Source organism: Cygnus olor, assembly GCF_009769625.2.
Source record: "Cygnus olor isolate bCygOlo1 chromosome W unlocalized genomic scaffold, bCygOlo1.pri.v2 SUPER_W2, whole genome shotgun sequence".
NCBI classification, from domain to species: domain Eukaryota; kingdom Metazoa; phylum Chordata; class Aves; order Anseriformes; family Anatidae; genus Cygnus; species Cygnus olor.
In genome coordinates this window covers 1,435,047-1,451,191 of record NW_024429073.1, presented here as the reverse complement: position 1 = coordinate 1,451,191, position 16,145 = coordinate 1,435,047, and the positions used below count along the sequence as shown (strand labels likewise).

The 16,145-nt window shown below is 40.9% G+C and overlaps 1 protein-coding gene across 1 annotated transcript in view; it reads left to right on the top strand.

Moving 5' to 3' along the window:
- LOC121062917 (transportin-1-like) overlaps positions 1 to 16,145 on the top strand; it is a 133,704-nt gene that overhangs the window by 98,793 nt on the left and 18,766 nt on the right. Inside the window, exons 8-11 of the mRNA XM_040543216.1 lie at positions 6,643 to 6,761; positions 9,192 to 9,252; positions 10,463 to 10,631; positions 15,230 to 15,382. Of these exons, the coding sequence (XP_040399150.1) occupies positions 6,643 to 6,761; positions 9,192 to 9,252; positions 10,463 to 10,631; positions 15,230 to 15,382 (502 nt within the window). The remainder of the gene's footprint in view (positions 1 to 6,642; positions 6,762 to 9,191; positions 9,253 to 10,462; positions 10,632 to 15,229; positions 15,383 to 16,145) is intronic.

Here is a 16,145-nt window from a genome sequence, read left to right as displayed (position 1 = left end):
GCCATTGTGCAGCAGGAAAACTATGACAGTTGCTCCCACTGAAACATGGTGAGACAGCTTGCATGTTTGGAGTGCTGCAGTGGATGGCTACAAACTCTTCATAAGGGATAGGCTAGGAAGGACGGGCCGTAGGGTAGCCCTGTATGTTAGGGAGTGTTTGGATTGTCTTTAGATTAATAATGGCAATGACAGGGTAGAATGTTTATGGGTAAGAATCAGGGGGAAGGCCAGTGAGGCAGATGTCATGGTGGACATCTGTTACAGACCACCTAACCAGGCTGAAGAGACAGACAAAATATTCTACAAGCAACTGGGACAAGTCTTGGAATCACTAGCCTTTGTTCTTGTGGGGGACTTCAAATTACTAGATGTCTACTGGAGATGCAACACAGCAGAGAGGAAACAGTCTAGGAGGTTTCTAGAGTGTGTGCAAAATAACTTCCTGACACAGGTGGTGAGTGAGCCAACTAGGGACGGTGCCCTTCTGGACCTTTTCCTCGGAGAAGCAAAAGCTTAGAGAAGGACTTGGTGATGTGAAGGTTGGAGGCTGTCTGGGAATAACAATCATGAATTAATAGAGTTTTTGATTCTTGGAAAAGTAAGGAGGGGGGTTAGCAGAACTGCCACCCTGGGCTTCCAGAGGGCAAACTTTGGCCTGTTAAAGAGACTGGTTGGCAGAGTCCCTTAGAAGGCAGTCCTGAAGGGCAGAGGAGTCCAAGAAGGCTGGACACTCTTCAAGAAGGAAATCCTAAAGGTGCAGGAGCAGGCCATTCCCATGTGCCAAAAGACGAGACAGCGTAGAAGAAGAATGGCCTGGCTGAACAGAGAGCTGTGGCTAGAGCTCAGGAAGAAAAAGAGGGTTTATGAGCTTTGAAAGAAGGGACGGGCCACTCAAGAAGATTATACAAAGAGGCTGTGTTGTGAGGCTGTGCAGGGACAAAATTAGAAGGGCCAAAGCCCAACTGGAGTTCAATCTGGCTATTGCTGTTGAAGACAATTTTTTTTTTTTTTATAAATACATAAACAAGAAAAGGGGTGGCTAAGTAGAATCTCTATCCTTTATTGGATGTGGGGGGAAACATAGTGGCAAGAGATGAGGAAAAGGCTGAGGTACTTATTGCGTTCTTTGCCTCAGTCTTCAGCAGCAAGACCAGATGTCCTTTGGGTAGCCAGCCTGTTGAGCTGGTAGATAGGGATGGGGAGCTGAATAAAGCCCTTATAATCCAAGGGGAAATGGTTAGCGAGCTGCTAAACCACTTAGATGTGCACAAGTCTATGGGGCCAGAAGGGATCCACCTGAGGGTACTGAGGAAGCTGGCAGAAGTGCTCACCAAGATGCTTTCCATCATTTATCAGCAGTCCTGGCTATCAGGGGAGGTCCCAGTCGACTGGTGGCTAATAGATGTGATGCCCATGTACAAGAAGGGCCAGAAGGAGGATCCGGGAAACTACAGGTCTGTCAGTCTGACCTCGGTGCTGGGGAAATTCATGGAGCCGATTATCTTGAGCACCGTTACGTGGCACTTACAGGACAACCAGGTGATCAGGACCAGTTAGCATGGGTTTATGAAAGGCAGGTCCTGCTTGACGAACCTGATCTTCCACAACAAGGTGACACGCTCATTGGCGAGGGAAAGGCTGTAGATGTGGTCTACCTAGACTTCAGTAAGGCTTCTGACACTGTTTCCCACAGCATTCTCCTGAAGAAACTGGCTGCTCAAGGCCTGGACGGGTGTACGCTTCGTTGGATTAAGAACTGGCTGGGTGGCCGGGCCCAAAGAGTTATGGTGAATGAAGTTAAATCCAGTTGGAGGCCAGTCACTAGTGGTGTCCCCCAAGGCTCAGTATTGGCAACATTTCTCTTCAGTATCTTTATCAATGATCGGGACAAGGGGATCGAGTGCACACTCAGTAAGTTTGCAAATGACACCAAGTTAGGTGCAAGTGTTGATTTGCTCAAGGCTAGGAAGGCTCTGCAGAGGGATCTGGATAGGTTGGACTGATGGGCCAAGGCCAATTGTACGAAGTTCAACAAGGCTAAGTGCTGGGTGCCGCACTTGCATGTGCAAATGTAATACCTCAGAACTGGGACTATTGTTCAGCATTTAAATGAGTCAGTTTTTTGCCACTTGGAAGCTTGAATGGCTGCAGATGTTGGCTGCTCTGAATAAGTGAAGGAAGTCTTAAAAAGAGAGAAACTTGTATTCACATGATGTTCCCTATGCTTATAGAGAATCACTTTTAAAAGGAATTAAGAGTATAAATGATCCAGTAGAGATTCTAAGACAGAAGGTCTTAGAGTATAATGCTTTTGAAGCAAACAGATTTAGCATTAACTTTCATGCCAAGTTCCTGGAGCAGACAGGAATGGCTAAGTTTGGATATCAATGGGCTTTTTGAGCATGCACTTAGAATCATAGAATGGTTTGGGTTGGAAGGGACCTTAAAGATCATCTAAGTCCAACCCCCCTGCCATAGGCAGAGACACCACCCGCTAGATCAGGTTGCCTGGGGCCTCATCTAACCTGGTCTTGGACACCTCCAGGGATGGGGCATCCACAGCCTCTCTGGGCAACCTGTTCCAGTGCCTCACCACCCTCCAAGTGAAGAATTTCCTCCAAACCTCTAATCTAAATCTCCCCTCTTTAGTTTAAAACCATTTCCTCTTGTCCTGTCATTATCTGATTGAGCAAAGGGTAGCTCTCCATCTTTTTTAAAAGTCCCCTTTAAGTACTGAAAAGCTGCAACGAGGTCTCCCTGGAGCCTTTTCTTCTTTAGGCTGAACAGCCCCAGCCCTCACAGTCTTTCTTCATAGGAGAGGAGCTCGAGCCCCTTGATCATCTTTGTGGTCCTTCTCTGGACCCGCTCTAACAGATCCACATCCTTTTTGTGCTGGGGGCTCCAGACCTGGACCTATATATAATCTATAATCTAAATCTACTCTCTTTTAGTCTAAAGCCATTACCCCTCATCCTATCACTATACTCCCTGATAAAGAATCCCTCTCCAGCTTTCTTGTAGGCCCCCTTTAGGTACTGGAAGGCCACTATAAGGTCTTCCTGGAGCCTTCTCTTCTCCAGGCTGAACAACCTCAACTCCTTCAATCTGTCTTTGTAGGAGAGGTGCTCAACCCCTGTGATCATCTTCATGGCCCTCATCTGGACTTGTTCTAATACTTCCATGTCCTTCTTGTGCTGGGGGCCCCAGAGCTGAACACAGCAATCCAGGTGGGGTCTCACAAGTGCAGAGCAGAGGGGGAGAATCACCTCCCTCGACCTGCTGGCCACGCTTTTTTTTGATGCAGCCCAGGATACAGTTGGCTTTCTGGGCTGCAAGCACACATCGCCAGCTCATGTTGAGCTTCTTGTCAGCCAACACCCCTAGGTCCTTCTTATTAGGGCTGCTCTCAATCCATTCTCCACCCAGCCTGTATTTGAGCTTGGGATTGCCCCAACCCAGGTGCAGCACCTTTCACTTGGACTTGTTGAACCTCATGAGGTTCGCACAGGCCCACCTCTCAGGCCTGTCAAGGCCCCTCTGGATGGCATGCCTTCCCTCCAGCGTGTCGACTGTACCACACAGCTTGGTGTCGTAAGCAAGCTTACTGAGGGCGCACTCAATTTCTCTGTCCATGTCACCAACAAAGAAGTTAAACAGCACTGGTCCCAATACCAACCCATGAAGAACACCACTTGTCACTGATTTCCACCAGAACATTGAGCTGTTGATTGCAACTCTTTGAGTGCAATCATCCAGCCAATTCCTTACCCACCAAGTGGTCCATCCATCAAATCCATGTCTCTCCAATTTATAGATGAGGATATCATGGGGGACAGTGTCACATGCTTTGCATAATTCCAGGTAGATGATTGTCAGTTGCTCTTCTCCTATCCACCAATACTATCCCTATCCACCAATACTATAACCCTGTTGTAGAAGGCCACCAGATTTGTCAGACACAATCTGCCCTTGGTGAAGCCATGTTGGCTGTCACCAATCACTTTTTTTTCATGTGCCTTAACACAGCTTCCAGGAGGATCTGCTCCATGATCTTGCCAGGCACGGAGGTGAGACTGACTGGCCTGTAGTTCCCCGGGTCTTCCTTTTTTCCCTTTTTAAAAATGGGGGTTATGTTTCCCCTCTTTTAGTCAGTGGGAACTTCACCAGACAGACACAACTTCTTAGATATGATGGACAGTGGCTTAGAAACTTCATCCACCAGTTTCCTTAGGAACCATGGCCTTGCGCACCTTCAGGTTCCTTAGATGGTCTTGAACTTGATCTTCTCCTACACTGGGCAGTTCTCCCAGTCCCTGCCTTTGTGTTCTGGGGTCTGGGCTATGTGGCTGGAGCCCTTGTCAGTGAAGACCAAGGCAAAATAGTCATTAAGTACCTCAGCCTTCTCCTGCATGACCAGGTCTCCTGTTTCCTTCCGGAGAGGGCCCACAATTTCCCTGGTATTCCTTTTATCACCAATGTACCTATAGAAGCCTTTCTTATTGCCCTTGATGTCCCTGGCCAAATTTAATTCTAAAAGAAACGGCTTTGGCTTTCTTAACCCGATGTCAGGCTGCTCGGACAATGTCTCTGTATCCCTCCCAGGCTATCTGTCCTTGCTTCCACTCTCTGTAGGCTTTTTCTGTTTAAGTTTGGTCAAGAGCTCCTTGTTCATCACTTCCAGGTGAGCAGAAGCAGATGGGTGTTTTGTTGTTTTTGTTGTTGTTTGTTTTTTGTCTGAAAACATGATAATAGGATATGTCAGGAGTAGATCTAACAGATTTCAATTATTAGATTGTACTTGTATGTTCACAGACAACATTTATCTAAATGCATGGCTCCTAAGGTCTTTATCAGTAGAAATCCTGTCTTTTTATTATACAGTGCATAATGAGATTTCTTGTAATGAATGGTGTATTGATGATATGAAGTTATAACAGAAACTCAGCTTGTTGCTGAAGTCATAAGATTGTGTGCATCCTGTTGCTTTCTTCAGATAAAGATGTCTGTTACTCCATAAAGTATTTGTTCTTAATGCTTTGTGTATCTTGCCATTCTTTTCCTGATTTTTTGACTTAATAAGACTAACCTGTTTGTTATAGAGTATACAAAACTGTACTGAATAATCTTCCTATACTATTTTGTAATTTATGGTTACAGAGCAACTATTTCCATTGCCTGAAGTCAGTAGAACTTTATAGCTTACCATTGGAAGTACTTATTAAAATTTGGCATGATAATATTAAAAAAAAACCTTTAAATACCCTTCCCACATTTTGCTTTGTTACTATGTACACTGTTCTTTCTATGATTTCCAGGCTGTGCATATGGTTATCTTATACCACTGGGTTTAAGTAGCCTTTTTAATGTATTAATATCTAACTTCACGGAGCATATACTATTAATACATATAATGCATAATTAAAGAGGAAATAACAACAGTGAGGAGTGCCTTCAGAAATTACTTTTTGTTACTCTGTTTTTGTCTTCCTGACAAATAACTGGATACAAGAAAATAGTGATTTTTTAAGCCCTCTCAGGGAAAATGCCAAATCTCTTAATTTCAGTTGCATTAATGAAGTCTCGTTTGCAATTGGAAGGTCATTAGGGCATTTTTCAATTTTCCAAGCTGTAATCTGCTAACAACTCAGACCAGAACAGTATTTCTGTTACCGTGTGTTCTTAATCACAATAGCAAACCTTTAGGAAAAGCTTGCAATTTAGTGTAATTCTGTAGGAAGGGGTGTGTTCATGGAAAATCCTGCATCCCTGAAATACATAAGGATAAAAAAGGTCACCCCATTCTATTTAGTTTTAAGAGAAAAATAGTATTCTGAAGCAACTGAAGAAGGTTTTCTTTTGTTGTTTTAAATCCATATATGAGGAAAGGTAGCTGCATGGACTTCCATGAGGCTTCTATACTGAGTAGAACCACCAACTCTTTCAGAAATAAGGGCCAGCATGGAAGAATGTAGAAATTACTATTTTGGTTGTTGCACGCATCTTCCCTAAATTGTTCTGGTAGTTGTGTGTAAGAAAGTGATGTTGCAATGGTATACTTAGGCTTTCTGTTTATGCAGGTATTTGATTATTTTTGGTTTAAGGGGGATTCAATTTTAATAGCAAGCTTAAAGATTTTATACTGAATCTCTGAATTACCATTCATGCTAGAAAAATGTGAGACTGCTTCCTCCCACGCGTTATAGGTTCTACTTAATTGATTTGGAAGCTTTTTTATGGTACTGGAAATATAAAGTATTTCCATCTTAATTGTATAGTTGCACCTTTTATTCCAAAGTAAAAAGGTAGGCGAGTGGTTTTAAAAACAAAACAAAAACTTATGCACAGGAAACTGCTGTTTGTTTATCTTGGGTCTCTATTCATAGTTTCTTGGTAATAATGTTCTCACTTAAACAGTGAAGGAATTTAGAATCTGAATCATCTAGGATTAAGAAAGAAGTCTCTTAGCTTATTCTCACCATAGCCTTAAGTAGTCTCTTAAGTCTCTTTCTTCCCCTTTCCCCAAAGAAACAAAATTATTATGGTGGCATACTCTGTTTTTGCAAACACAGTTTGCAATGTTGGTAGCTTCTGGGTACTTAAAACTTCTATCTTATACAAGTAATTTCTTTCTATATTGTGTAGTACATGCTTCAAAGGACCCAGGACCAAGATGAAAATGTTGCTTTGGAGGCTTGTGAGTTTTGGCTGACTTTGGCTGAACAGCCCATTTGTAAAGATGTATTATGTCGGCATCTTACTAAGTAAGTATTAGTAATTACAACTCTTAGTTATTTTTTTGAAATAGTCATCTTTAAACTTCAATTGACTTGTTCCTAGTTACTCTTATAAAGATTGTATCTAGCTTGCAGCATGTTTAGAAGAAATTTCCTGTAGCTAGTTCTACATAGTAAAAATGGTTGTAGCACAGTTCATTGAAAAGACTTTTGAGAATTTCTTACCCAGCTAGCTCCAGAAGCAACCTAACTCTGTCACTGTGGTGCTTTACCTCAGGCTTAACGGCCTGTTAAGCATCAAATGGATACAAAGATATAATGTGTGTTTAAGCTCAAACAACTCCACGTGACGTTGCCTATAATATCTGGCATAACACAGTACGCATGAACATGTCATCTTGATGACTGCCATTTTGGGGATCCCTGTGCAATGCTTCTGGGTGCATAGTCATGCCCATCTTTATAAAGAACATAACAAAATGACATAAGATCACTTAGATCTAGGAATCAATTTTGTATTAATTGTCACTGCAATTTAGACTTGAACAAAGCATGTATAATGTGTTCCTTTATACTTCCTCAGACCAGATTGCCTATAGTGTTTTGTAGGTTCTAAAAAGTTATTATAAGCCTCAAAATGTAGATCCTAGATTGAATGGGAATGAATATCCATGTTTAAGATTTAAACATCTGCATGTCTGCAGCAGTGTTTGTAGCTTGTTTCAGACTAAAGTCTTTTGTAATAATTAATGGATTCTTCAATGTTCCCAGTAAATGGAGACTGTTTTTTTATGTATGCATGGAAGTTTTTTGAAAATACTAGGGCAGTTCTGTCTATGATTCTGTTCTTACTCTCAAGATGTTGAGAGTAAAGATGCTTTCTTTTTGACAGAAATGAGAATTTTAGATGAGAATCAATTTAAAAAATCGACAAAATTTCAGTTTTTATAAGCAATCAGAAAGTAGAGAATTGAGATTAAAACATTTTTTGGCACTGAAAGTAGGGGTTGAAAACGGAAAATAATGTTATGAGAAATGATTTTAAAGTTTTAAAATGATTTTACTTAATTCCTACTCCTGTAGCTCAAAAGACAAAAGAATGATAGTATAATTCTTGATTCTACTTACCCCCCTTCCCACTACACATCATATTTACACTGAGAAGGTGAATAGTATGAAATTTTAACCTCTTCTGACCTGTATGAGCATTGACATTGCAAGAGCTTTATGGTTGATTTTTTTTTTAAAGAAGCTTTTACATTTCTAGGAAAACAGATGAGTAATGTTAAATTTCTCTCATGATCTTTCAATGTTATGTTTGTTGCAAGCAACTTGTTTGTTGATGAGTCCAGTTTGAATAGGGCGCTCTGCAAGTCTGTCAGTACTTGATGACAACCTCAAAAAATTTTATATTAAATTAAGGGTGGGACAAGATCTTCTAAAAACCTGTTTATGTGGTATCTAATCTCTTGTTCCATTTTGCTCCTGTAGGCTTTCTTACAAAATACATAGCTTCTGCGTACTTCACGAAGTATGTTGCAGAAATGCCAGCGAATTGGTATTAATCTGAATACTTACTATTCTTTCATTAAAAGTTCAGAAAGTAACATACCATTGAAATGTGTGAATGTTATTGCTGGCCTGATTACTCCTTAGTTTCAGAATGTACAGGGATTGAGTCTGTCACAGGTGCTGGGTCAGTCCATGGTGATTTTATTAGATTGATTTGATTTGTAATACATAATTTTTATTTTTATAGATTTTGTTGTGGTGAATGTATTTTTCATGTAAACTATTTGACTTTTTTCCCCCTGGTACTTTTTCAGTTTTTTACAGTTGGAGTCTCATAGCTATTAACAGTTTAATAACTAAGTGAAGTTCTCATATAGATTAGTCAAGATCTCTATGTTGGGGACTTGCCTTAAGGAGTGATACTTCAAAGTAATCACAGAAGGTGAAAACTTCCATCTTTCAGTAGTGAGATAGGGTCCTCAGCCAAAAATAAAGTGACAAGTACTATTGGAGAGAACCAACTTATTTATCAAGCATATTATGAAAGTTTGAATTCTTACTGAAAAGCTTTAGACAATATCTGAAAGGTGTTTCAGAATAAGTTTCATCTTATGGAAAAATATTCTGCTTTTAAAGTGTAAAACTCAGTTGTGCCACCTGTCTGCCTCTAGTTAGAAAGCTTGTAACTTGAAATTAACACTTCTGCAGATTACAAAGTCTTGATGAACTTCATGAAGTGAAACTTAGTTTAGGTACTAGCTTTTGTTATCAGGGTGAAGTTGTGGGTTTTTCTTTTCTTTTGTTGTGTTTTTTAGTTTGTGGTTTGTGTGGTTTTTTTAATTGGGGGGGGGGAGATGATTACAATCAAAATTATGGCCCAGATAACTGAAAATTAGCTTGCCTTATTTATGTATTATTTTGACATGTATCAATATTTCTTTGCAGGCTGATACCTGTGCTGGTAAATGGTATGAGATATTCAGAGATAGATATTATTTTGCTGAAGGTGAGCATTGATTTCTTTTACTCTGTGGGAATATCTGCTTAGCTTCTGACCTGTTGTGGTTTAAACCCAGTAGGCAGCTAAGCACCACACAGCCTCTTGCTCATGCTAGCTGGACGCGGGGAAGAGAATCAGAAAGGCAAAAGTGAGAAAACCTGTGGGGTTGAGATAAAGACAGTTGGGGGGGGGGAGGGCAAAAAAACAATAACCCCCCCAACCAAAGGGAAAAACAAAACAAGTAATGCACAATGCATTTGCTCACCACCAGCTCACCGATGACCAGCCAGGCCCCAAACAATGGTAACACCCCGGCTAATTCCCTCCAGTTTTATTGTTGAGCATGATATCATATGGTAAGGAATAGCCCTTTAGACAGTTTAGATCAGCTGTCCTGGTTGTGTCTCCTCCTAGCTTCTTGTGTACCCCCAGCCTCCTTGCTGGCAGGGTAGCATAAGCAGAAGAGTCCTTGACTCTATGTAAGCACTGCTCAGCAACAACTTAGACATTGGTGTGTATCAGCACTATTTTCATCACAAATCCAAAACTTAACACCATACAAGCCTCTATGAAGAAAAATAACTTGATCCCAGTCAAATGAACACACCTGTAAATCAGAATGATTCAGCTGGTAGGCCAGACCTGGTCTTCCATCTGTTCAATGGAGAATTATCTTTCTGGAGCAAGTTGTGCTGTTCCAACTACTGAATGCTAACTGCTACCATGCTTGTTGGAAAATAATCTATGGCCTTTCCTGCTTTGCCCCGACCCTCTCTCACCCAACTTAGGCAGAGCTGGGATACTTTTACCCAAGAACTATTGTAACAATGCAGCCTAAAAAAAATGTTCAGAATTAGTTCTAATGCCCTTTAGACTGAACTACACTTTTTCCATCACAGTGTTTTAGGATATGCCTCTGTACCAGAATTTCTCTATCACTTCTTTCCAATTCATTCACATCAAGAGTGATTTCTTAACAAGACAGATACTTTGTGCTTTTATGTGAGCTTACCTCTCTTGCTTTTTTTTTTTTTTCCTGTTATTTTCTGGTAAATACTGTAGCAGAATGCAGGAATAATAACATTTTTAGTTAGCTGGGCAGCACAAGTGGGAGGTGAATCTTTCATGTGGTTATGAAATTTTGAACTGAAATTTATACTGCATTCTTAACTTCCTTAAGCAATATAGTTACACTGATGAAATATTTTGATGACAGGGGGATACTGAAGAAGATGAAGCTATTCCAGATAGTGAACAGGACATAAGACCTCGTTTTCATCGTTCACGGACAATGGCTCAGCAACATGAAGAAGATGGTATTGAAGATGATGACAATGATGATGATGAACTTGATGATGATGATACTATTTCTGACTGGAATTTAAGTATGTCAAAGTAATGTGTAAAATATTTTAAAAGAGAACTAAAAAAAATCCCACAGTAAAAATGGGACTTCGTATAGGAATACAGAAACTTTGCTTTTGAACAGAAAAACAGAAAAAGAATCATCTCCTGATATAATTGGTGGTTTGGGGGGGGGGGTGTTCTTTCAGATGATATTTGAACTATAGAACTGCATGGAGAAAAGCTTGCTATCTGTAAGCTTATTTCTTATTGTGAATATGGCAGATGGAGCTGCAAACATACTGGATGTAATTTAACAGATGCTTTGGACTTAGAATTTTAATTCTACAAGATAATACAAATCATAGATCACCTGTTTAGCTTTACCTTTAAAAAAAAAAGTTCTTACACATTGTTCATAGCTGGGGGAAGCTTAAATAATGCTTTCTTTTACTTCAGTCTACACTCTGAAACTGGCTACTGATGAGAAATTCGCTTCTAACCAGAACATAGTACCTCAGTTATGAAGAGTTGGAGATAGCTGTGAGGAAACCACAGTTTTGATGGTCTGTGTATGTGTCATAGGATCTTCAGGATTTTTTTTTATTATTATTATTATTTTAAGTTCAGTGATAGAAGACAGCAAGCAGAATTTTGGCAAATCTGATTTAAATATACTTTGCAAGCAGCCTCATTCTGGAACAGACAAGGATTTGTCTTCTGACTATCTGCTTCCACATGAGATAGATCTGTAGCTGTCACACTTTTTTGTTGGTTCTGGTGCTGACCACCTGAAAAGGCAGAACAGGTTCTCAAGTGGGTTATCATAGAATATCCCGAGTTGGAAGGGACCCACAAGGATCATCGAGTCCAACTCCTGGGTCCCCAAAGGACCACCCAAAAAATCAGACCATGTGTCTGAGAGCACTGTCCAAACGCTTCTTAAACTCCGGCATGCTTGGTGCCATGACCACTTCCCTGGGGAGCCTGTTCTAACGCCTGACCACCCTCTCAATGAAGAACTTTTTCCCGATATCCAGCCTGAACCGCCCCTGTCACAGCTTCAAGCCATTCCCTTGGGTCCTATCACTGGTCACCAGAGAGAAGAGATCAGCACCCGCCCCTCTGCTCCCCCTCATGAGGAAGCTGTAGACTGTGATGAGGTCTCCCCTCAGTATTCTCTTATTCAGGCTGAACAAACCAAGTGACCTCAGCCGCTCCTCGTACGTCTTCCCCTCTAGACCTTTCACCATCTTTGTAGCCCTCCTTTGGACACTCTCTAACAACTTCATGTCTTTCTTATACTGTGGTTCCCAAAACTGCACACAGTCCTCAAGGTGAGTCTGCGCCAGTGCAGAGTAGAGCAGGACAATCACTTCCCTTGACCGGCTAGCAATGCCGTTCTTGATGCACCCCAGGATAGGGTTGGCCCTCTTGGCCGCCAAGGCACACTGCTGGCTCATGTTCAGCTTGCTGTCAACCAAAACCCCCAGATCCCTTTCTGCAGGGCTGCTCTCCAGCATCTCGTCCCCCAGTCTGTATGTATAACCAGGGTTGTGCCTTCCCAGGTGCAGAATCCGGCACTTGCTCTTGTTAAACTTCATATTGTTTCTGAAGGGTTATTTCCAGTCCAAGAGCTGACTTCTCAGTTACGATCCTTTAGATAAAGTGAGGAAGTATGACTGCTTGGGACCATTAGAAATTTGTGTTTGATGTGGATTAACTTGAGAAAATATGTATTCTTTTTGAATCTATAAAGTCTATAATTAGATTTACTTATATAAATAGGAAATCATACTGTAGGGTTTTTTTGACAACTTAATAATGTGATTTTGAACTACTTCATTCAGCCCCTGAGAAGCCATAGAAATGAAATGCCTGATCTTGGTGGCTGCCTCAGTTCTGGTTCAGAAGGTTCTCAACCCTTGTACTTCAACTTGTCCTTGCACTATTGTTTTTTTCTTCTCACTGTATAATGAAATACATATTACAGAAAAGTTTCTTCCCTGAAGAACCCTTTTTTCAGTTTTGAAATTTAGATGATTCATCCACATAATTTTTATTTTTTCTTACAGAGCCTTGAGTTTTCACAACAGATGAATGTACCTTGAAGTTTATGGTTCAAACAATTTTGACACATATCTGAATTTTTAAATTGTTTGTGGTGGTTTTACCCTGCTGGGCAGTTGAGCTCCACCACAACTGCTCTCTTGCTCCCCCTCCTAAAAGAAAACGGGAGAAAATATGATGGAAAGGGCTCAAAGGTTGAGATAGGGACAGGGAGATCACTCACCAGTTATTGTCACAGGCAAAACAGACTCAGCGTAGGAAGATTAATAGAATTTATTACCTGTCACTAGCAGACTAGAACAGTGAGAAACTAAAAACACCTTCCCTCCCCCCTCCACCCTCTTCGACCTCCTCCCCCTGAGCAGCACAGGGGAATGGGGGTTGCGGTCAGTCTATAGCACTTCGTCTCTGCCACTCCTTCACGGTCACTCTCTTCCCTTGCTCCAACGTGGGGTTAATCCCACGGGATGCAGTCCTTCCCAAACTGATCCTGCGTGGGCTTCCCACAGGCAGCAGCTCTTCAAGAACTGCTCCAAATATGGATCCGTACCACGGGGCCCATCCATCAGGAGCACGCTGCTCCAACCTGGGTCCCCCACAGGCAGCAGCTCCTGCCAGGTCACCTGCTCATGTGTGGGCTCCTCTCCATGGGCTAGAGGTCTGGCCCGGAGTCTGCTCTATCAGGGGCTCACCATGGGCTGCTGCCTCCTTCAGGTCAGATCCACCTGCTCCACCATGGGCTCCTCCATGGGCTGCAGTGTGGAAATCTGCTCCACCGTGGTACACCATGGGCTGCAGGAGGACAGCCTGCTCCACCATGGTCCTCTCCACAGGCTGCAGTGGAACTTCTGCTCTGGCACCTGGAGCACCTCCTCCCCCTCCTTCTTCTCTGACCTTGGTGTCTGCAGGGCTGTTTCTCACAGAGGCCATCTCTACAGCCCCCTGCTACCAAACCCTTGCCATGTAAAAACAATACATTATTATTTTTGAAGAAAATATGGGTATAAATATGCTTATTTTTATGAAGTCTCTTATTAGTTAGTTTTTAGATTCATAACACTGTTCTTGTCACTGTTGTGTGTAGAGATTGCAGAATTAAATACATATTTCCTGAAAATCATAGTTGAAATTGACAGAGAATGCCCTGTGGTCCAGAGTTTTGATTAAGACGGCGAGGAAGCTAAAGCTGACCGTGAGTGGTAGCCTGAAAGAGAAAGAGCAGAACAGTTGGGGAAATCTGTATTGAAATATGTCATCTGGACTTGAGAGATTTTGGATTATCTGAAATTCAGAATTTTGTGCCCTATTTCTTATCCTCTGTTGTATATTTGATTTCCAATTTGAACAGAGAGGAAACATCAGTGCAGCCTAACAGTTAACAGCATTGTTTACTAATGACACCTGGTAATTAATTATGGGAGCCCTCCATTTTTTGCCTCTAGTAGAAAGCTGAAACAGCCTTAGCTGATAACAGCACCTATTGGTCTTTGTTGAGAGTTGGTGATATTTATTATTTTGTAGTTGAGATGTGCTCTGAGTTGAGGGCTTATGTTTTGTTTCATGCAAACCTGTTGGACCTCATCTAGGAGCAGAGCAGAAAGGTTTATATTTATTATCTATTCTAATAGTTCCTACCTCCCGGCTGAAACTTATCTGTGTCATATTTGGGTCTACTAGCAGTTCAGGTCCAGTTTAGGATTTCTGCATGTTACATATGCTACGTATGTGTTGCCTGATACCTGTCTTGTATGTAATTTTGTTCCAGTTGGATTCTTTCTAAGAGATTAATAAGGAGCTGAGATTTTAATAACCAAAAAAATGCAGTATAAATTCTGTAATACAAAGTTTCTTTACAAAACAATCTTAGTATTGTTTTTCTAGACATGACAACACCACAGCAGAAAAATAGTAAGGATTTCTTAATCATATTTTGAAGTTGTTACTGATTTTTCTTTTATGTGTTTTTATTTGGTAAAAACACAAGATTAAAAGTTTTCAAATTAATTTTGAGGTGGTGTTCTTTGTACTGGTGCATCAGAAAAAAGCAATAATGTATAAGAGCTCAGAACAGAGGCTGATGGATTCTTTTCAGTCTGTAGAGATTGATTTTTATTATTATTATTTATATTAATTTATTTTTAATTTATTTTGAGACATGGATCGTGTTTGAACATTTTTGTTTGAATCAAAGGCTAATTTTTTTTAGGTCATTGCTCCTTAGTTTCTCCAGTATGTTACATTCATGTCACAGACCTTACCTCTTCCTTAGTGTTACACCATCCTGAAATTATGTAGTGTATGTAATGTTGCAATATGGTTGTGTGGTTCCTGTAAGTGAGTGTTTCAACTTCCCCCAGTCTTTTTAGTGGTTATTCTAAATGCTGCAAAACTGGTAGCTGTAGCTTTGCATCAGCACACAGTAGATCACTGTGTATTGTAATGAAATGGAAAAGTATCCTTCTTTCTAATGCCCTGAGACTTCACTGGCGGCTCAAAGTTAAAATAAGAATTATACTAACTACAACTGGTTGTATAATAAGCAGAGATTGACGCTGTTGATTCCCCTCAGGGAAATGTTCTGCTGCTGCTTTAGATGTCCTGGCCAATGTATTTCATGATGAACTTCTGCCATACATCTTGCCTCTTTTGAAGGAACTGCTCTTCCATCCTGAATGGGTAGTTAAAGAATCTGGTATTCTTGTGCTTGGAGCAATTGCTGAAGGTAAGGCAACAGTGCGTATCAGATTGCTGAATTTTTAATTGGCTCTAAAGTAGCTCTGTGATTCATTCTAGGTGCATTTACTTGTGTAAAGAAGTATATGTCCTTAGCTGCTTTGGTTTTGGTGATTAATCTCTACTAGTTGGTGATTGCAGTTATTTAATTTTTCATTTTCAAATCTATGCATGTTTGAGGGGCTAAAAAACTTAAATATTTTCTTTTATTCCTCCCTTTCTTAACTCTTCGGTATATATTTATTGGTCACTCATGGAGTACTACATTGATTTGATACAAGAAGAATATTTAATAAATTTGAGGTTTACATTTCATTCACTGTTTTTAGAAATGGAAAAGACCAGTCTTTGAACTTCAGTGCCCTGAGCTGCTTCTTGTGGGCAATTCTCTGATTTAAGTGTCATAATATAAGTGTCAGAAATTGGCTGATGTAATTACCAAGCCTCTCTCCATCATATTTGAAGAGTCCTGGCAGTCAGGCAAAGTCCCTGGTGACTGGAAAAAGGGAAGCATCACTCCCATTTTTAAAAGGGTAGAAAGGAGGACCTGGGGAACTACAGATAGGTGAGCCTCACCTCTGTGCCTGACAAGGTCATGGAAAAGATCCTCCTGGAAGCAATGTTGAGGTACATGCAAGACAAAGAGGTGATCTGAGACAGCCAGCATGGCTTCACCAAGGGCAAATCGTGCCTGACCAATCTGGTGGCCTTCAATGATGGAGTGACTGTATCAGTTGACAAAGGAAGACCGA